The 22443-nt window shown below is 40.3% G+C and overlaps 1 protein-coding gene across 1 annotated transcript in view; it reads right to left on the bottom strand.

Annotated features, from left to right (window-relative positions):
* The window catches only part of Asb11 (ankyrin repeat and SOCS box containing 11), a 37084-nt gene that overhangs the window by 11244 nt on the left and 3397 nt on the right, over positions 1-22443 (bottom strand). The window contains exons 2-3 of the mRNA XM_004671462.2: positions 14464-14543; positions 7160-7267 (exon numbers count right to left, since the gene is read on the bottom strand). Coding sequence (XP_004671519.1) covers positions 7160-7267; positions 14464-14543 — 188 coding nt within the window. The remainder of the gene's footprint in view (positions 1-7159; positions 7268-14463; positions 14544-22443) is intronic.

Below are 22443 nucleotides of genomic sequence, written 5' to 3'. Positions count from 1 at the left end.
AAAAACAAAAGAAAAGAAAGAAAGAAAAAGTTCATAGCAGAAATCAATTAATTGGGCATGAAGGAAACAATTTTAAAACCTCTGAAAAATAAACAGGATTAATAAACTCCTGGACAAACTGATCAAAAGAAAAAAAGAGAAAACTTAAATCATCAAGATTAATGATGAAAAAAGAGTTGTTACAACAGATAACAATGAAATTGGTAGAATCATAAGAGCATCTTTCAAAAACCTATATTCTACAAAATTAGAAAACCTGGAAGAAATGGATGAATTCCTTGACTCATACCACCTACCAAAACTAAATCCAGATGAGATGAATTACCTGAATAGAGATATAACACCAAATTAAATTGAAAATTCAATTAAAACCCTCCCAACAACAACATAAAAGTACAGACCCAGACAGGTTCATAGCTGAATTTTGCCAAACTTTCATTCAAGTGCTAACATCACTTTCTCTCAAGTTAAATCACACAATTGGGCTAGAGATATGGCTTAGCAGTTAACGTGCTTGCCTGTGAAGCCTAAGGACCCAGGTTTGACTCCCAAGTATCCACATAACCCAGATGAATCCAGTGGCACATGTGTCTAGAGTTCATTTGCAGTGGCTAAAGGCCCTAGTGCACCCATTATATCTCTCTCCTTCCTTAAATAGATAAATGAAAATCTAAAATTTTTAAATCACATAATTAAAATTTTTTTGTTCATTTTTATTTATTTAAGAGTGACAGAGAAAGAGAGAAAGAGGCAAAGAATGAGCAAGAGTGAATGGGCATGCCAGGGCCTCCAGCTACTGCAAACGAATTCCAGACACGTGCGCCCCCTTGTGTATCTGGCTAACGTGGGTCCTGGGGAATTGTGCCTTGAATTGGGGTCCTTAGGCTTCACAGGCAACTGCTTAACTGCTAAGCCATCTCTCTAGCCTCTAAATCACATAATTTAAAAGGAGGGACTACTCCCTGACTACTTCTATGAAGCCAGCATTACACTAATACCAAAACCAGACAGAGACACAGTAAGAAAATTATAGACTGATATCCCTGATTAACTTAGATGCAAAAATTATCCATAAAATTCTTGCAAAACAAATCCAAGAAACACATCAAATGTATGTATCTTGTACCTCAATCAAGTAGGTTTCATTCCAGGGATGCAAGGTTCATTCAACATATGGAAATTGTAAGTGTAATCCATCACATAAATAGATTCAAAGATAGGAATCACATAATTATTTTAATAGATGCAGAAAACAACTTCAACAACAACAAAAAAAAATCCCTTCATAATTAAAACAGTAGAGACTAGCGATGGAGAGATCACATCTCAACATAGTCAGGGTTTTATATAACAAACCTAAGGCCCATGTCATACTAGATGGGTTAAAACTTAAAGCATTCCCTATTAAGGTCAGGAACAAAACAGGGGTGCCCACTCTTACCACTACTTTTCAACATAGTAAGACTTGAAGTCTTGGCTCAAGCAATAAGACAAGATAAAGAAATTAAAGGGATACGAATTGGAAATGAAAAAGTCAAATGAGCCCTATTTGCACTTGACATGATACTATATATAAGAGAAGCAAAAGATTCCACAAAAAAATCTCATAGTTGTGATAAATTCTTTCAGCAAAGTGGCAGGATATAAAATTAACATACAAAAATCACTATCCTTTTTATATACCCATGACAAACATAGGGCTATAAGAGTCAGGGAAGATTTCCCATTTACAACAGCTACAAAAAAATTAAATATCCTGAAATATCCCTAACCAAAGAAGTGGAAGACCTCTACACTGAAAGGAAAAACACTGATGAAAGAAACTGGGGAAAACATGAGAATATGGAATGTGGTGGTTTGATTTAGGTGTCCCTCCAAACTTAGGTGCTCTGGATGCTAGGTTCCCCAGCTGATGGCAACTGGAAATGGAAGCCTCCTGAAGGTGGTGTATTGTTGGGGGTGGGCTTATGGGTATTATAGCCAGTTTCCCCATGCCAGTGTTTGGCACATGCTCCTGTTGCTGTTGTCCACCTTACGTTGGCCAGGGGGTGATGTCCACCCTCTGCTCATGCCATCATTTTCTCTGTCATCATGGAGCTTCCCCCTTGAGCCTATAAGCCAAAATAAACCTCTTTTTTTCCCACAAGCTGCGCTTGGTTGGGTGATTTCTACCAGCAATGGGAACATGACTGCAACACCTCTCATGAACATGGATTGGAAAAATTAATATCATTAAAATAGCCATCCTGCCAAAAGCAATATACCAATTCAATGCAATTTCAATCAAAACTCTAGCAACATTCTTCATAGAATTAGAAAAAAAAATACTATCAAAATTCATATGGAGGAAATGATGGTACCAACACATGATGTATCTATACAAAGTCTCTAATTAGTAAAAAAAAAAAAAAAAAGAAAGAAAGAAAGAAAGAAAGAAAGAAAAGAATTCACTAGACTGAAGAGATGGCTTAGTTGTTAAGGCACTTTCCTGAAAAGCCAAAGGATCCTGGTTAAATTCTCCAGGACCCATTTAAAGCCAGATGCACAAGGTGGCACATGTGTCTGGAGTTTGCAGTGGCTGGAAGCCCTGGCATGCCCATTTGCACTCTCTCTCTCTTTCTCTGTCTGCCTCTCAGATAAATAAATAAATTAACTTTAAAAAAAATTCATATGGATGCACAGAAGGCCTCACATAGCCAAAAATATTCTCAGCAAAAAAAGAAAAAAAAAACTACTGGTGGTATCACCATACTTGATTCTAAGATATACTAAAATCCCAGGGTAATAAAAATAGCATGGTGCAAATACAAAACAAAGACATAGATCAATGGACTAGAATATAACATCCAAGTTTAAGTTCCAGTAGCTACAACTACCTGATCTTTGACAATGGAGGCAAAAATACACACTGGAGAAAAGAGCATTTTCAACATATGGTAATGGAGAAATTGGATAGCTGCATGTAGAAGAATAAATTTAGACCTTCTTCGCTCACCTTGTACAAAAATAAACTCCAAATGGGTCAAGAATTAAAACTCTAAAATGACTAGAAGAAAAAAAAATAGGGAGAACACTCCAAGATATAGACATAGGGAAAGACATTCTGAATGAGATTTTTGTAGCCTAAGGAATTCAACCACTGGGATCTCATGAAACTATAGTGTTATTGTACAGATAGGCAAATCATCAACAGAGTAAATAGACAACTTAAAAATGGGAGAAAATCTTCGCCAGCTAAATATGTAACAGAGGTTTACTATCTAGAATTTACAAGGAACTATAAAAGCTAACCAAAAAAAAAAACAAAACAAAAAACAAAAAAAAAAAACAAGCAACCCATTCATAAAATGGAGTTCTCAAAGGAATAAAAACAAATAGCCAATAAACATCTAAAGAGATGTCCAACATCTTTAGCCATCAGAGAGATGTAAATTAAAATAACTTTGATACTCCATCTCACTGCAGTCAGATTGGCGATCTTCAAAAACTCAAATGAGGGCTGGAGAGATGGCTCAGTGGTTAAACAGCATGACTGTGAAGCCTAAGAATTCATGTTCAAATCTCCAGGTCCCACGTAAGCATGTGCAGCAGCTAGAGGCCCTGGTGTTTCTATTTTTTCTCTCTCTCTCTCTCTTACTCCTTCGTTTCCTCTCTCTCTCTCTTAAATTAAAAAAAAAAAAAAAACATCAAATGACAACAAATGCTGGTGAGGGTGTGGGGAAAGAGGAACTTTGATCCACTGCTGGTGGGAGTGCAAACTTGTACTGCCACTATGGTAATCAAAAAGCTAAAAATAAATCTACCATCTAATCCACCTATACCATTCCTGGGCATATACCCTAAATACTCCACTCTTTACTGCAGAGATACTTGTTTAGCCATGTTTGTTGATGCTCTACTCACAATGGCTAAGAATTACAATCAGCCCAGTTTCCCAACAACTCATGAATGGATAATGAATATGTTGTATATATATATGATGTAATTCTGCTCAGTGACAAGGAAAAATAAAATGATGAGATTTACAAGAAAATTTTGGCCTCGGGGGAAAAAATCATACTAAGCAAGATTACACAGGCTCAGAAAGACAAATGTTGCATGTTCTGTCTCACTGTGGTTCCTAACTTGAGACAGCTTGAATTGATTTTAACTTGAAATGGGCATCAGGAGTATTGGTAAGGAACTAGAATGAGGTCAGAAGAGAGTGGAAACAGGGAGGGATGAGAGGAAGAGTTACTTGACAGGCAAAAGGAGGAATAGAATATAGGGATTGGAAGAGTCTTGGAGGTTTAGGGGTAAGAGCGGACTGGGAGGAATTACATAAAACTAATGACAACATGAATTAGTACCCTAGAATTCTTCCTCCTTGTAACTCTTTTTTTTTGTTTTGTTTTTTGTTTTTTTGTTTTTTGAGGTAGGGTCTAACTGTAGTCCAGGCTGACCTGGAATTCACTATGTAGTCTCAGGGTGGCCTTGAACTCACGGTGATCCTCCTACCTCTGCCTCCCAAATGCTGGGATTAAAGGCATGCGCCACCACGCCCGGCTCCTCCTTGTAACTCTTTATCACGGGGGAGGGGGGGCATTTACTCATGTACAAGTGCTCAGTAAAGGGTGAAAAAAAGCTTAAGCCTAAAACCATGGGCTGTGGCTGGTAAATCCCAGTGCCAGAATTCAGTTATCCCCCACAGTGACCTATTGGTCAGGGTGATCCATGAGGTCCCTGAAACAATGCTGACCATTAATTACTAAAGTACTTAGTTACCAACCAGAACTAAATGGTAATACCCTATTGCTGAAGACACCATAGGCCACACACACAGCACATTGAGAGATTATGCTGGAATTTAAAAGGAAGCCAGATCCCTGTTGGCTAACCTTCATAGTACTGGATAGTGCTATGAGAGCTAATGGGTGATAATAGTCACCAATAGCATGAACAAGCAGGAGATCCTGCAAGCTACAAAATCACCCACCAAGACAAGCAGTATACACCTGTGCAATAGTGGCACACAGGCTATGAAGGTAATAAACTGCTCTCTCATTGAATGTGAGGCCTACTCACTGGGAAAGAGCTCATACCTGATACTGATAGCCAAGTCAGAATCCTATGAATAGGAAGGTCATAGACTATAGAGAGAAAATCCCATTGTTCTTTAGCTAAAAAGTCTCTTAAATAACGATGCTTGTCACCTTTAATCCATGCTCTTCTCACTCTCTCTGGGTTGAAAAATGTGTGTGTGTGTGTGTGTGTGTGTGTGTGTGTGTGTGTGTGTGTGTGTGTTTTAACAGATGGCAATGAAATTGGAGAGAACCAAAATCAATCAATAAAATATGAAAAATATCCAATTGCCAAGCACTAGATAAGCCATCTCTATCACATCTGACAGGGCCCAGGAGACATTACACAGGAAGTGCTGATTTAAACATGAGTGCTGCTCTCACTACTAGCTGACAACCTGCTCCAGGGAATAGCAGTAGACATTTAGGACATTCAAAACTCATCAAAGTAGAAATTCAGAGGATGCAGAGATCTTAACACTAAAGGAGACTTATAACACATCTGCCAAGGCTCAGGGACCATTATGGAAGAAGGAGCAGGAAGATTTTAAGAGCCACAGGGTAGGAAGGTATATCCTGAGGCATTCCACCCCCACCAGAGACCCATGACCCCACAGTGAATACAAATAACCACAATGAGGAGGGCCCTCAGTGGAATGGGGGTAGAAAGAGATATAAGAGTATAACCTAGCTGGGCATAGTGGTGCATACCTTTAATCCCAGCACTTGGGAGGCAGAGGTAGGATGATTGCCCTGAGTTCGAGGCCACCCTGATACTACATAGTAAATTCCAGGTCTGACCTCGAATGAGACCCTACCTCAAAAAACTAAAAAAAAAAAAAAAAAAGGAGTATAACCTGATGAAGATATGATCAACATGCGATATATATAGTAAAGTTTATAATTAATAAAACTAATAAAGCAAAGGAAGTCGTGATTATTGTATTCTGTTAAAAATTAGGATGTACCATTCCTTTGGCCCTTACATTCTTTCTGCCACCTCTTCCGCAATGGACCGTGAGCCCTGGAGGGTGTGAGATGTTTCAGTGCTGGACACTCCTCTGTCCCTTCTTCTCAGCACTATGTTGCCTTTTGGGCCATTGCAGTGCTCAGACAGAATTTGGCCTCGATAGCCAAGACCACACAGTGCCTAGCAATACCCACACAAGATCCCCATAATGGGAGAAAAAGATGATGAATTCAAATTAAAAGAGAGACTAGTGGACAGAGGGAGGGGATATGACGGAGAGCAGAGCTATGAAGGAGAAAGTGGGGGAAGGGAGGGAAGGGGAGGGGAGGGAAATACCCTGGTTTGTTGTCTGTAAGTATAGAAGTTGTCAATAAAAATATATATAATAAAAAATTAGGATGCAAACTAAAATTAAGATAAGTATTTAGCTATAGGAGCCTCCATCTTACAACAGAAAATCCATAAAACTAAAATTGCTAGCTTTTTTTTTTTCTCTCTCTCCCTAAACTGAAACTTTCTGCCCCTGCTTCATTCCTCTTAATGGGATTAGTAATATCCACTCCCTCTGATGAACTGGCTAGCTAAAAATCTTTCCACCTCCATCATTCCATTTCCTTTCTCCCAAGGGCTCTATTACTACCCCAGGTTGTGAGCTGAATGTGGGGTCTGGGGCCTGTGCCAGAGACTCCCTCTGCAGATATTGACCTGCAATAAACACCGAGCCACTCTTCCTTTGCAATTCTCTGTAGCTTCTCCACACCAAACTTATACTTTAAAATAAAATTTAAGTTGTGATTTGCAATGTGTTATTTATTAAATGCTCATTTATTTTTGATGATTTTGTGTAATAAATATGTTAGTTGGCTTATAGTGTCAAATTAAGAGTTCTTTTTATTGTTCTGGTAAGTTATAGTGTTTTGTTTTGTTTTGTACTGAAAGATTCCTGTGAATTACCACATCTGAATGTTCATTCACACATGAGAAGAGTAACCAGAATGATGAGTTGGGCAAAACTGGGACCAGACCTTCCTACTGCACAGTAAGTAAGCACCCTACAAAGTAATGGCTCTTTAGCTGCTAGCCAATGCACCTGAGCAGACAAACCCAAGTGGGCAGGGACTGTACTCACATGTGCACCATTTTCCAGCAAGACTTTAGCACAAGCCATATGGCCTCCAAGGCATGCCTCATGGAGGGAGGAGACTCGGTTTATTGTCACGAGGTTCACATTAACACCCTACAATTGGAAAAAAAAGAGAATTAAAGGTTGTATTAGCCATAGCAATGTGAACAATACTATTCCATAGGCCTCTGGTTTGCACAGCCTGTGGGGATAATATTAGTGCCATAGAGAAAGAGAGGAAGTGGTCATGCCCAGGGGAAGCTAAACACAGCATGGGAGCCTCCAAGTCATTGATTCAACAAATTTCTGCTCAGTATCCTATGCCAGGCTAGGTCCCGAATCCTTGAAACTATATGATGCGATTCTCTCTCCTCCAGGAGCCAATCAGGGAAGCAGAAATCAAAAATGAGAGGAAGAATGACATTCTACAGAAAGCATGGTGAAATTTCAGCTGGAAACATAGGACTATCCTAAAGTCTGTTTTAGAGAGTAAAACTAAAATTGCTAGTTTTTTTTTTCTTCACAGATCAGCTAGTGTTTAGCTAAGGCTTGAAGCATAAAATGTTCCAAGCTGGGAAGAACAGCTTGCCATTAGTAGGCACCAAATAGGCAAATGCAGGAAGTGGCAGGAAGTGTTGCAGGGCCACCATTGGATTGTTAGCTATTTCTGGATTAGAGAAAGCCCACAGAAAGGGGAAGTAAGAGATAAGGGAGATGCAAGAGGAAGTAAGTTTGAGTCAGCTCATGAAAGTCCATGATTTCCAAACAGGGATCATATGTCTCAGAAAGGAATGAGGAACCTTTTGGTAGGTTAGGCTGTTTACCAACTGAAACTGAAAAAAAGAGATTATGTGTTTAGAAGAAGTACACTGGAAGCAGTAGCATGGAGGGTTGATGGCAGGAGCAGGCATGTGAGACAGAAACAGAGATAGCTACAGAGTTCTTGCTATGAACCCAAACACAGGCTGATGCGGGTATGCTATGGGCAGGTATATGGATAATGGAGTGCAGAGATGTTCTGGTGATAGAACTGGATCTAGAACTAAAGGATAACTGCCAGGCTTAGGAATAGGATGTTACATGCATGTATTCTAGCATTTGAGAGGCTGAGGCAGAAGGATTGCACTGAGGCCAGCATGGGTTATATAGCGAGTCAGCTTGGTGTTACAGAGTGAGACCTTGTATAAAAAGGGGGAGAGGGGCTGGAGAGACGGCTTACTGGTTAAGGCATTTGCCAGCAAAGCCAAAGGATCCCAGTTTGATTCTCCAGGACCTACATAAGCCAGATACACAAGAAGGTGCATGTGTCTGGAATTCATTTGCAGTGGCTGGAAGTCCTGGTGCGCCCATTCTCTCTCTCTCTCTCAAATAAATAAATAAATGAAATATATTAAAAGAGAGAGAGAGAAAGAAAGAAAAACAGGGGCTGGGAGATGGCTACACAAGCATGGAGACCTGAGTTTGGCTCCTCAGCCTATGGAAGACACATTGCATTCAACCCACCACACACTCATAACCCCTTGAGGCAGGAAGATCAGATCCGGAGTTCAAGGTGTAATGAATCCCACGTGTTGATGGCAGTGGTCATCCATGTTGCATCACTGCAGCCTTGATTATGAACACACCGCATGTGCACTTTACACTGTACATGCCATCACACCACACAGCACTACCGCAAACACCTCAGCTCAGTTTTTTTTAACTTTTAATTTTTAGCTTTGAGGGTTTTTTTTTCCAGTTTTGAGACTATTGTAAGTTATATATTCCATCAGAATGACAAGAAAAGAAAGCTGACAACCTAGCACTAAAGGAATCATCTCTATCACATTTCCCAGGGCCCAGGAAACATTATAGAGGAAGAGGCAGATTTAAAGTGAGTGCTGCTCTCGCAACTAGCCTGGAAACCACCTCTGGGAAGATAGCAGTAGACAATGAGGAGACTTCAAAACTCATCAGAGACTGCCGAGGGCCCAGTACTATAGGAAACTTATTACAGCCTCCAAGGCTCAAGGAATACAGAAGGGAAGACAAAAAGAATGTAAGAGCCACGGGATGGGAAGGTTTAGTGTGAGGTAGAGAGACTGATTGGTGCATTCATGACCACACAGGGATAACAGATAACCCTCTAAGGAGGACCGTCAGTAGAATGGGGGCAGGAAAGAGAGGAAATAAGTGTGTAACCCAATACAATCATGAACAAATTGCAATAAATATCTGGTCCACAAGGTGGCAGCATTGTTCTAGAAACAAATCTATTTTGTACAATTTCAGAATGGCTGTGGAGAATAAGGCCTGAAAGACCATGTAGGGTGAAACACCTTGGGCATGAGAAAGTGACCAAGCAGGTAACACAAATTATATACAAGATTTGAAGCTCCTCAGCTGTCCACGATAGCATGATAACCAAAGAGTTGCTGTACTTTGGTTTAATGCTTTCCTGGCATTTACTCAAGGTGGTATGATGTTTTACTCCTGTTTATCACATGAGACTAGTGCAAATGGTCAAGAAGTGGAAATGTAACAAAAAAGTTGAACTTTTCTATGGAATGTTCCCATACATCTAAATACACTATTGAAGCTCACAGAGTAGAGTTAAAAATGTAAACAGTACCACTCCTTACAATGCAACTGTCCAGACAGAAATTGGCCTTGTTATCCATGACCTTGCAGTGCCTAGCAATACCTTCCCAAGACCCTCATCATAGCAGAAAAAGAGGATGACCTCAAAATAAAAGAGAGTAAGGGAGGGAGGGAGGGGATATGATGGAGAGTAGAGTTGTGAAGGGGAAAGTGTGGGAGGGGAGGGAATTATCATGGCTTATTGTCTGTAAGTATAGAAGTTGTCAATAAAAAAAAAAATTCTAAAAGTGTAAACAGTGTAGCTTGGTGTGGTGATGCACACTTGTAACCCAAGCACTGAGGAGGTGGAGGTAGGAGGATCTCAAGTTTTAAGACAGCCTGGGCTCCATGGTGGGTTCCAGGATACCCTGCACTATACAGCAAGATCCTGGCTCAACAGTAAGTAAATAATTTATTATTATCATTTTATTATATATTCTTATAAATGTATTATTATATACTTATATCATTATATATTTTCTAAAGTGCAAGGTATCCAAGAACAGAAGTGAAAAAAATGGTAAAATCCCAATAAGTAATCTGACATTTACTACTACACCAGTGCTAATGTTTTGCTTTTGACAAATATTACCACAGCTGTATGTAGGATGTCAACCTGAAGGCAGTTTAGGGGGAAGGTACATGAAAACTATACTCTCCTTGTATGTGTGTGTACACATATGTGGGCAGCCATTCATGTGCATGTGTGTGCATGTGCATGAAGGCCAGCGAACAACCTCTTTTTGAGACATGGTTTTCACTAGTTTGCAACTCACCAAGTAGGGTAGACCAGCTGGTCAGTAAGCACAAGGGATACTCCTGTCCTCACCTCACCTGTACAGGGATTACCAGTGTACACCACTATACCCAGCTTTTTAAAATGGGTACTAGGAGTTGAACTCAGGTCCTCATGCTTCCCTAGCTAGCACTTTAGCAACGGAGCTATCTCTCAAGCCCTTATAACATGTTCCCAAATGCTAACTTAAAATATGAATAGCCAGGTGTGGTGGCGCACACCTGTAATCCCAGCACTTGGGTGGCAGAGTTAGGTGGATCACTGTGAGTTTAAGGCCATCCTGAGACTACATAGTGAATTCCAGGTCAGCCTGAGCTAGAGCAAGACCCTATGTCGTAAAACCAAAAAGAAAGTAAATAAAATGGGTGAGAGAGATGGTACTTACTTGCAAAGCCTGCTGGGCCAGGCTTGATTCCCCAGTATCCACTTTAAACCAGATATACGAAGTGGAGCATACATTTGGAATTAATTTGCAGTAGCAAGAGGCCCTGCCATGCCCATTTGTGTGCCCTCTCCCCCACCCTCTCTCTCTCCATCCTTGCAAGTAAATAAATTAAAATGTTAAAAACAGTGATAAAGGCATTGAGGGAGGCGGCTGAGAGGAAGGAAGTGGATGCAAGACTTTTCATGGCATACATTTTTATAACATTTTAATTTTGTAATCCTGTGAATATATTGCACATAAAATATGAAACAGAAGTTGGATGTCATGCCAAATGCCTGTAATCTCAGTGCTTGGAAAGTGGGGGCAGAAAGCTCGAGTGTGAGGCCAATCTCACTACATAATGAATTCATTACCAGCCTGGGCTACATAAGAGATCAAAGTAAAAGTCAAAATAAAAGAAATCAAATCAGATGAAATTTTTAATGCTTAAAAATAAATGAGCAGGGCTAGGAAGGTGGCTCAGTGAGGAAGCATTCTTGCCATGCACATGAGAGCCCCAAGACAGCCTGATTCACCCTCAGTTTGATTTCCCAGCAACCAAACAAATAATAAACAGTCGGGTGTGGCCATGCATGAATATGACCCCAGTCCTGTGGAGAGCGGAAACCAGATTGGAAAATCGCTTGGGTCTGCTGGTCAACCAGTCTGATAGAAAATAGTAACTCTGTTCTGCGAAAAGATTCCACCACAAGGAAAGATCCAGATAAGCAATAGAAGAGAGCTTCCAACATTCTCCTCTGACTTCCTTACACATGCACGTAGGGTACACATATCTACACACACACATATATGCACCACACACATATACCACACCACATATACTATACACACATACATACATAAAAATGAAATAAATAACAAAAATATACAAGGAAATAAGCAAGGACTCGGGTGTGGCTTAGCACATACAAAGCCCTAGGTTCCAACCCAAGCAGCACAAAAAAGAGCATGTGCTGAAGAAAGTCGGTGGTAGAGTGCTGGCCTGCATGGGTAAGGCCCTGCGTTCAATCCTCAAGCACAACTAAAAGGAAACTAATGATGATAAAATCATACACAAAGTCTGTCATTGCTAACAGTAATATTTTCCTTTTGCCTCGACTTCCTCCTTTTTTTTTTTTTCCAGTTTTTCAAGATAGGGTCTCATTCTAGCTCAGGCTGACCTGGAATTTTCTATGTAGTCTCAGGGTGGCCTCAAACCCATGGCGATCCTTCTACCTCTGCCTCCTGAGTGTTGGGATTAAAGGCATGCACCACCACGCCTGACTTCCCTCTTTTATAGCTTGTTTTGCAATGCTGGAGACCAAAGCCAGGGCCTTGTTTCTGCTGTTTATTTACTTTCTTAAGAAAACACAGTTCATCAAAGAGAAAGAAAAGAAAAGCACACAACTCAAAATAGTAAGAAACTGAAAAGTGGTCTGTCGAGAGCAATGATGTGGGAGAAAAAAGACATGACTCACCTCCTCTGTCCACATGTAGACTCCAAACAATAAAGCAAATAGAGTGTCTGCTTTCATTTGTTTCATACATAATTAGTAAGATGTTTGTTTACTATGCTAGAGATATAATTATCAGGACAAATACAGTTGCCTTAATAACTAAGACTAAGCAATTTTCCCTCAGGAATAAGATTAATCAGATTGTCAGACTATTTCAGCCTTACTTTTTTGTTTGCTTGTTTGTTTTTCAAGGCAGGGTCTTGTTCTAGCCCAGGCTGACCTGGAGTTCACTATATAGTCTCAAGGTAGCCTCGAACACATGGCGATCCTCCTACCTCTGCTTCCTGAGTGCTGGGATTATAGGCGCCACCACACTTCAGGCTTACTTTTGCATCATTGGGGGAAGTGGGCAGTGATCCCCAGTTCCTAACACTGTCTCACTTATATGATGCTTGCTGCTTGCATGTGACCTGGACTTGTATCTGATGAGTGGAATATGGTAGAAAAGAGGAGTTGTCACTTCCAAGATTAGGGTTTTAATTGTGTGTGTGCATGAGCCATGCACGCAGGTTCACATGTGTGTCTAGGTTCTTGTGCATATCTGTGTGTGTGTATGCAGCAGGTTCATATGTATGTCTAGGTCCTTGTGCATCTCTGCAATGTATGTGGGTTTGGTTAGGTGTAGGTTCACATGTATGTCCAAGTCCTCATGCGTGTATGTGTGTGGGGGGGCTCATGCACATGCGTACATTTGTGTAGAGGTTAGAGACAATTTTGGTGTTGTTCCTCAGGTACTCTCTAACTCTTTTTTGAGACAGGGTGACTCACTGGTGTGGAATTCAGCAAACAGGCTAGGCTAGCTGGCCAATGAACCCCAGAGATCCTCCTGTTTGTACCTCCCCAGTGCTAAAATTACAAGTATACAGCACTATACCTAGTTGCTTTTTAGTGTGGGTCTTTGGCATTAACTCAGGTTCTTCTCAAGCTCGCATAGCAAGCACTAAACTGACTAAGCCATCTTCCCAGTCCTAAGATTTGATCTGTTAAAAAAAAACATGATTTTCTTCTTAAGCATCCTCTCTGAAGAAAAGCCAGCTGGCATCTCAGTTCCCAGCCTTGTAGAGAAGCCCGTGGAGTAAAGCATTGGGGATTTGTCAACAACCACTCCAGCAAGTTTGAACACAGATCCTCCTCCCCCAGTGAATCATGAAATGATGGCAGCCTGGCTGACACTGTGCTGCCTGGAAGCTGCTCTCTGAATCCATAGAAATTTCAAGCATCATGGTTCTTGGTGGTTTTGACCAATGTGCTTTGAGGTGATTTGCTACACAGCAATAGCTGACAAGTGCAATCCCAAGACTTTTCTTACTAATGCACACTGTGAGAATATGAGGTAAGTTAGAAAAACATAAATTTGTAGATATCATTCGCTGTTCGTCAGAGGGAGACTTCTTCTGAAGTAGAGGAATGCCCAGAGGGGAAAGAAGGGTGACTAAGTAAAAAATGGGGCAACTCCTCAGAAAAGAAGAGTCAAGAGGAATAAATGGTGAGGTGCAAGGACATACAATGTTGGGTCTGAGAAGATAGCTCAGTCAGTAAAGTGCTTGCCTTGCAACCATGAGGACCTCAATTTGAGCTCCAAAACTCACATAAAAATGTCAGTCATGATGGTGCACACTTTTAACCCCAGCACTGTTGAGGTAGAGACAGGAGGATCCCAGAGGCTCACTGGCCAGCCAGCCTAGCCAAATTAAGGGAATCCCAGGCCAGTGACAGACCCATTTCAAAAACAATGCATGGTATTCCTGAGGATGACTCTTGAAGCTGTCCTCTGGCCTCTTCATGTGTGTGTGTGTGTGTGTGTGTGTGTGTGTGTGTGTGTGTGCGCGCGCGCACACACACACACACTCAGAATTGCAGTCCTTGGACCTGAGAAGGGCAAACTATAACCAAAGCTAATAATGAGTCTTGATTATAGCCAAAGCACAAAGGACCAAGTCCTTAGTTTACTTACTTGCTCAATTAAAGTTTTAAGGACCAGTAGGCGTCCCTGGGCTGCAGCTTCATGCAGTGGGGATCGATCAGCCCAGCAGTCTGAAACAGAAATCAAGATTAGAAACCAGGAGTGGTGGTACATGCCTTTAATCCCAGCACTCAGGAGGCAGAGGTAGGAGGAGCTCCATGAGTTCAAAGCCACCCTGAGACTACATAGTGAATTGCAAGTCAGCCTGAGCTAGAGTGAGACCCTACCTCAAAAAAACAAAAATAAAAGAAAGAAAGAAAGAAAGAAAGAAAGAAAGAAAGAAAGAAAGAGAGAAAGAAAGGAAAGAAAGAAAGAAAGAAAAAGAAATCAAGATTAGTTAAGGTCTGGAGATGTCTTTGTGTAGCTATTCATGCTGTGAGGGAAGGCTTGAGGGAAGAAGAAAGTGGGTATCATGCATCAGACTTTCTGGTCAGATATGGCAAGTTTGTTACTATCAATCCCTCTGGTTTTTCAAGAGCAATTTTAACAAGGAATAAATTAGTTGAAATGAGTAGTCTAGTAATTGATTCTGATAGATATAAATAAGGTCAAGTGAAGGACAAATGGATCAACAAGCTTCTGCATTTTCATCCTTCTTTTGTCTCCCAAGTCCATCCATAATCCAAATATTCAGTAGCCTATAAAAAAAGTAGATTCTAAGAAATAAGAGCAAAGGGCACTGGGGTATGTCTCAGTGATCAAACACTTGCTTCCCATGTGCAAAGCTTAGGGTTCAGTTCTATCCCCAGCACCACAAATAAAAGAACATAAAAACTGTTTTCATAACTTCCAGTGTTTATTGACTCAGTCTTTGCTTCATTTTGATAATGAAGCTTTTCTATTTTAATATAGAATGATATTTTAGATGGTGATATAATCTTCCTAAGGTTATTCCCTAGACAGTATTGTCATGGGCAGATTAATGGCTGAATATGGGGTTAGTATTGCTGGGTTGCTTTGGTTCAGGGCCTACTTTAACCACTCTCTCTGTCAGAATCAGCATGTTGCCAAAAGAACTTGAATCTCATTTTCTGTATTTATAAAGCAGAGATATAGTAATCTTGTATTTGGAAAGTGCTTTGGTCTCTAAGAAGCCAATCAAATGCATCCACAGTGTTAGGAGCTAATGACCATGTATGACTAATAAGTAAACAAAAGGCTAAATGTGAGTTAAACACAAAGGGTCCCTCCAATCAATTGATTCTATGTGATACCAGTGATGGAAAGAGCCTGGGTTTTTCATATCTGCAAGCTTCACACACACACACACACACACACACACACACACACACACTCACTCACTCACACAATCTTGCCAGAAATTAAAGTGTCTGATTTTGAAATACAAGGCCTCAAGGAAATCATGCTTTACTAATGGATGAAAAGCAGAGCTGCAACCATTTTAATAGTTCCCCTACCTAGTTTAAACCCAATGCATCTTCTGTAATCCATTGGGTTACAAAAATGCAAAAGCTGCAATGAACTTTACAGGGTTAGATTGATACTAGAGCAAATGGTACAATAATGGGATTTCCTGGACTGCGGAGATAGTTCAATCTGCAAATAAGGACCCAAGTTTTAGCCCCAGAACCCATGTTAAAAAGCTAGGTGTGTGGGCTGGAGAGATGGCTTAGCGGTTAAGCGCTTGCCTGTGAAGCCTAAGGACCCCGGTTCGAGGCTCGGTTCCCCAGGTCCCACGTTAGCCAGATGCACAAGGGGGCGCACGTGTCTGGAGTTCGTTTGCAGCGGCTGGAAGCCCTGGCGCGCCCATTCTCTCTCTTCCTCTATCTATCTTTCTCTCTATGTCTGTCGCTCTCAAATAAATAAATAAATAAATAAAATTAAAAAAAAAAGCTAGGTGTGGGGCTGGAGAGATGGCTTAGCAGTTAAGCGCTTGCCTGTGAAGCCTAAGAACCCTGGTTTGAGGCTCAGTTCCCCAGGACCCACATAAGCCAGATTTACAAGGTAACACATGCATCTGGAGTTCGTTTGCAGTGGCTGGAGGCCCTGGTGTGCCCATTCATTCTCTCTCTCCCTCTTTCTCTGTCTATCTGTCACTCTCAAATAAATAAATGAAAATAAAAAAATAAAAGCTGGGTATCATGGTATGTACCTATAATCCTAGTGCTATGGAGTCAGAGATAGGAAGAACCCTGAAGCCCCCTGACCAGCAAGTCTAGCCTGATTGGTGACTGAGCTCAAGATCAATAAGAAGTGGTGTGTCCTTAAAAGAGGGTGGTGTACCTAAAGATTACATCTGAGGTGGTCCTCTGGCCTTTACACATACATGCATATATGCCTGTACATATAAACACACATGCATACACATGATTCACTCACATGCATGATTCTCAATATATCCAGACAGAAAAGTAAATTTAGACAGGCACTGTACATTTACTCTGAGAAAACCTAAACCAAGGTTTCACAGGGGAAAAAAAGCTGTTCCCAGGTGTGGGCCAGAAAAAAAGTTTTATATATATATATATTTGTGCCTCAACATCTTGGTAGAAAGAAATGCTCAAGGAAAGATGAGACATGTCGAGGCTGACTCAGATGGAATTCCACTAGTCACATATGGGACAATTTGACCATTAACATAAACTTTGAGGATAATAAAATATATTCTATGAAATAAAAAGGAACCAATAACTCTTTGCTGATATAAATAATACATCAATGTGAAAAAGGTATTTCCTCATAGTAGACACTGACTTAGAAATGTGGAAGTAACTGGATCAGGTTCAAATTATGCCCCCACAACCTAGCTACTAGTTATAAAGGGAACAAGGGTAATTTTAGAGTGGAAAAATATTACAAAAGCCACTTTGACAAGGTTATCAAAGTAAACAGAAGAAATGCTGGAACAAACTGTCACTACAGAGGAAATTGTGTACCAATTCACTCAGAGCAGTCATTCTATAAACTAACTGGCTGGAACCAGTTCAAGTAGGGAACAATAAATTCATGATACTTAATATCTAAGCTATACTCGACCTTGAATGGGATCTATTTGCAACTGGAACAGTTAGCTAAACATGAATGGGATCTCTGGCAAGGAGACTTTGAACTGCTCTTATAACTTTACTATAAGTGAAAATTAGCTCCGAAAAAGCCAAATAGATATATCATTTATCTCATATTCCTGATATGAAGCTGAAATGCTATTATAAAATAGAAATATAAGTGCTTTTTAAAAATATTTTATTTTTGACTGGGCGTGGTGGTGAACTCCTTTAATCACAGCACTCAGGAGGCAGAGGTAGGAGGATTGCTATGAGTTCAAGGCCACCCTGAGACTACATAGTTAATTCCAGGTCAGCCTGGGCCAAAGTGAAACCCTACATCAAAAAACCAAAAAATAAAATTATACACACACACACACACACGTATATATATATATATAATTTTTATTTACTTATTAGAGAGAGAGAGAGAGATAATGGGTGTGCCAAGCTCTCTAGCCATTGCAAATGAGTTCAAGTGACATGCACCACCATGTGCATCTGGCTTACATGGATTCTGGGGAGTTGAGACTGCATCCTTAAGCTTGCTAGTCCAGGCTGGCCTCAAACTCACAGTGATCCTCCTACTTTTGCCTCCAGTGTTCTGGGATTAAAGGTGTATGCCACCATACCCAGCAAAGGTTTTAAAAAACATATATTGAGTTTGTATCTCCACTTTTTCCTAAGGTTAAAAGCCATTGAGTGTAATATTTTTAAATCTCCTTGGGCATTTATTTGCATGAGATGTAAATAACGAAATAACACAGGCATATAATCCTCAATTAGTCAGCCTTAGTTTCCCTCTCAAGACAGCTCCATGTCAGTCACTGCAAGCCTGCTTCAGACACACTGGACGTGGATACAGGCACTGGGGTTGGGAGGCAGGCAGTCCTCACCCACAGCTGGCAACTCAGCACCCTGAGCAATGGGAGAAGGGAATCCTTAGCCACAACTTTGTTATACTGGTATTCTAATACTAGCTAGCCAACCCAAGTCACATTTCTAACCTGAAAATCAAAATCCAAAATACTCCAAAAGTCAAAACTTTTGGAATACTGAAATGACACCACCACAAGTGGAAAAATTCCACCACCTGAACCTTTGTTTTCTGCCCAAAATGATTTGAAATGTTACATAAAATTATGATCAGGATACGTGTATAAGCCATATATGAATCATAAGTGAACAGTGTTTAGGCCAGAGTTCCATCCCAAGGATAGCTCATTGTATATAAGCAAATATCCTAAAATCTGTAGAAATATGAAATCCAAAACACTTCTAGTTCCAAGAAGTTTAGGTAGACAATATTCAAACTGTATAGGTATATAATTCCAACATAAATATATTAAACTTGGTGCTGGAGAGATTGCTTAGTGATTAAGGCACTTGCCTGCAAAGCCTAAGGATCCAAGTTTGATTCCCCAGTACCCACATAAGCCAGATACACAAGGTGGCACATGTGTTTGGAGTTCATTTACAGTGGCTAGAGGCTCTGGTGAGCCCATTCTCTATCTGCCTCTTTCTGTCTCAAATAATTAAATTATTTTAATAAAATATTAAAGTGGCCACTTCTTGAGTTAGCTAAGATATCAACATGAAGTGGATTTATTATTCCTAAAACTTGCCTCCATGCATGCAAGGCTATGATGATCTCCTTTCCTACTGAGAAGCAAGACCCTTCACCCTATTGTTTGTCCAGTTTCCGACTCTCAAGTACTATTCAGTTACTCATTAGTTCCATAAGACCCAAATCATAAACACAATGTGAATACACCTCACAAGCCTGATGCTGAGGCTAAGATGCCAGAAACCCAAGAGTACATTCTAGAGGATTCTATTCTTGCCAAAGAGAAAAGGAAAACATGCTCACCTTCAGTGTTAGGAGCCAAAAGCACACTGATAAGGGACAGGGCTGATGGGAATGGGAGCCATATTGATAATAGTCTCTCACTCTTGAATGTTGCTCTCTTCTGTGCTCATCTTGGGAAAGCTCAGCCAACTTTTCTCCAAGCACTTGTATTCAGGTCCTATTTCCTTAAAGGAACTTTAAAATGACTCCACCCCACCGAAAAACACCATTCCCTTCACAGTTCTTGGCCTCTATCCACTCCCAACAGAGCATGGTTTCCTCTGGTCAACCAAGCAGCCAAAGGCTCTAGGACAGTATGTTCTTCACATGCCTTTTAGGTGCCAACTGCCCTGATACTTTGATGGTGAAAAGAGAGAATGACGGAGCCAGTACTGGTAACTAGGACTTGTTATGTGAAGAGCTCAAGTTTATAGTTCCCTTACCTCCACTTGCCAAAGGGAAATTGGAAGACCAAAATTGGTAAAAAGCAAGTCGGTCTGATACACTTTTTGGCCAAACTGGAGAGACAGGAAAAAAAAAAGAAAAAACACCTCATTTCTTTTGACCTTTCCTGTAGCAGTTTTACAGTGGAACAAAAGCCAGGAAATATGTACAGCTTAGTCAGAATTCCAAAAAATCTCAAATGAGCTTTGCTTCTCCGATGCCTAGGTAGCTATGGGATGTTCCTCAGCATGGCCTCTCACCCCAAGGTGATGTGCTTACTGTTCCAAACTGCAGACTTCACTTTGGATCTATGAACCCTTCCCCTTTACGCTTGCTCCCAACATTTGCCCACATCTCCTATACAGCATCCTCTGATGCCCTCAGTTCTCACCCATGTTTCTGAGATAACCAAAGTAAACTTGTGGTATCATCTTCCTCTGCAACAACATAGAGGGTAGAGTGGTGGTTTCTTTGGCTTTCCTCTTTACCATGCCTCTGCTAGGCAACTCCTCCTCTTCCTCACCCTGCCTCCAAAATTGAACAGCACCACAGGACAATTGGCCAAACCACAGCCTCAGCAGATTTTCAGCTCAAGAACAGACACTCACAAGTTCAGGTGTCCCTTATCTAAAGCCTCATATTTTCCAAGAGAGATGGAGAGTTTTTCTTGATAAACAAGGACACTTCAAAATGAATGGCACCCCCTTTGCTCCAAATTAAGGGATCTCACAGCTCAGAAAGTGTACAATGTGACACTGAGAGCTGGATTTGGGGACTTGAGAAAATACCTTGCTCTGGTTTTAAGAACTATTGGTTTCTAAATTCTGCCTGTCTTTGTAGTAGATTTTCCTGTCTTGGGATGCTCTGACATCCATCTTCCCTCTATTAAGAGTGTAACATACAAGTTAGGGATGTAGCTCAGTTGGTAGAGTGCTTGCTTAGCCTGCATGAGGACCTGGGTTCGATTTCTAACACTGCATAAACAGGATGTGGTGCACACTCATAATCACAGTACTCAGGTGGTGAAGGCAAGAGAATCAGAAGTTCTAGGCCATCCTCAACTATGTATCAAGTTGGAGACCAGCCTGGGCTACATGAGATGCTGTTTCAAAAAAAAAAAAAAAGGAATATGAAATTGATCTATTTTATTCCTAGCTTGAAACAAAATAATTCTCAAAGAAGTAATCTTTTTAGTCCCATTGCTTATTTATTTAAGAAAAAGAGAGAAAATGGGCATGCCAGGGCTTCTTAGTACTATAAATGAACTCCAGACACATGTACCACTTTGTGCATCTGGCCTTACCTGGGTACTAGGGAATCGAAACCAGACCATCATCAGGCTTTGCAAGCAAGTTCCTTTAACTGATGAGTCACCTTCCACTCCAACCTGAGTTCCATTGTTTATTTATTACCACTTGTTTCAAAGTACCTAGAAGATTCTTTACACTTTCTTCCTAATGCTGCCATAGTGAAGGTCTCTTGTTTTATCTATTATTGTTCCCAACAGTCTCTTACTCTTACCCTTCTCGTTTTGAAAATTGGAGCAAATTGTGTGAAATTAAGGATAAAAGTTATTTGGCAGGTTGGGAATTTTGCCATTTCTTTCAGAAAATATGGGACCAAGCTCTCCAAGTAAATGAATACTTAGATAGGACAGAGCCACTCTCTATTTTTACTTCTTTGGCATTCTGCCTGGGTCACAAGGCTACAAATACATTATGAAGGTAGTTTACAAGCTTGTTTGCTTATTCCTGATGAGGTATATAGAAAATGTTCATGTAGTTTTTCACTTGTTCAAGTTTTTCAGAATGTGATTTGTTCTCAGATTCCTTGAATAACAAATTCATGGACAATCTCTAAAAATATTTCACTAACAAAATGGTTCTGATGAAATACAGTTGTTTAACTTCTGAAGATTCAGGATAAAAACCAACAGATCATTTTTAAAGAAATTTACCTTGTTTAATTTCAATAAGAATTTAGATTATAGATTTGTTACCCCAGAAAAAGACCTAACTGGTTGTAAAAGCTTTGGTGAACTTGTAACAATCTTATTCAAGTTCTGAAATCACATGAAGCAACATTACCTGTGGCATTAAAAAAGAACAAAATTCATAAAGTACTTCCTTCTGAATTAAAATAGAAGAAATTTATTTATTTATTTATTTATTTATTTATTTATTTTCGAGGTAGGGTCTTGCTCTAGCCCAGGCTGGCCACGAACTCATGGCAATCCTTCTATCTCTGCCTCCCGAGTGTTGGGATTAAAGGTGGGTGTCACCCCACCTGGCTAAGAATTTTGTATTTTAAGGAAAGCAATACTGGTTGGATAAAACAAAATACAATAAACATTTTGAGACAAATATTGCAATATAATGGAGTTATAAATCTTTACTATAATATCTAGTTCTGATCAAAGGATTAAGTCTGGTCACTGAACCCATTAGGCAGGTGAGCTGGGTGATAGGTGAAAGTAGGACACCTTGCCAAGAATTATTTGTCCCCAACTGGGAAACAGCCAACAGGGATCTGAGATATTAATCACTCAGAAGATAGTCAGGCCAAGGTCTAAGGAAACAAACAGAGAACTAATTAAGACAAGGCTAAGTAGAAGCTGGGACAGGAATGCAACAAAAGCAAGAGAAATCCTATGAATGGAAAGCAATCAGGCAG

The sequence above is a fragment of the Jaculus jaculus genome, chromosome X, assembly GCF_020740685.1.
Source record: "Jaculus jaculus isolate mJacJac1 chromosome X, mJacJac1.mat.Y.cur, whole genome shotgun sequence".
NCBI lineage: Eukaryota > Metazoa > Chordata > Mammalia > Rodentia > Dipodidae > Jaculus > Jaculus jaculus.
Note: the sequence above shows the minus strand (reverse complement) of the source record. Positions and strands in the feature narration are given on the sequence as shown.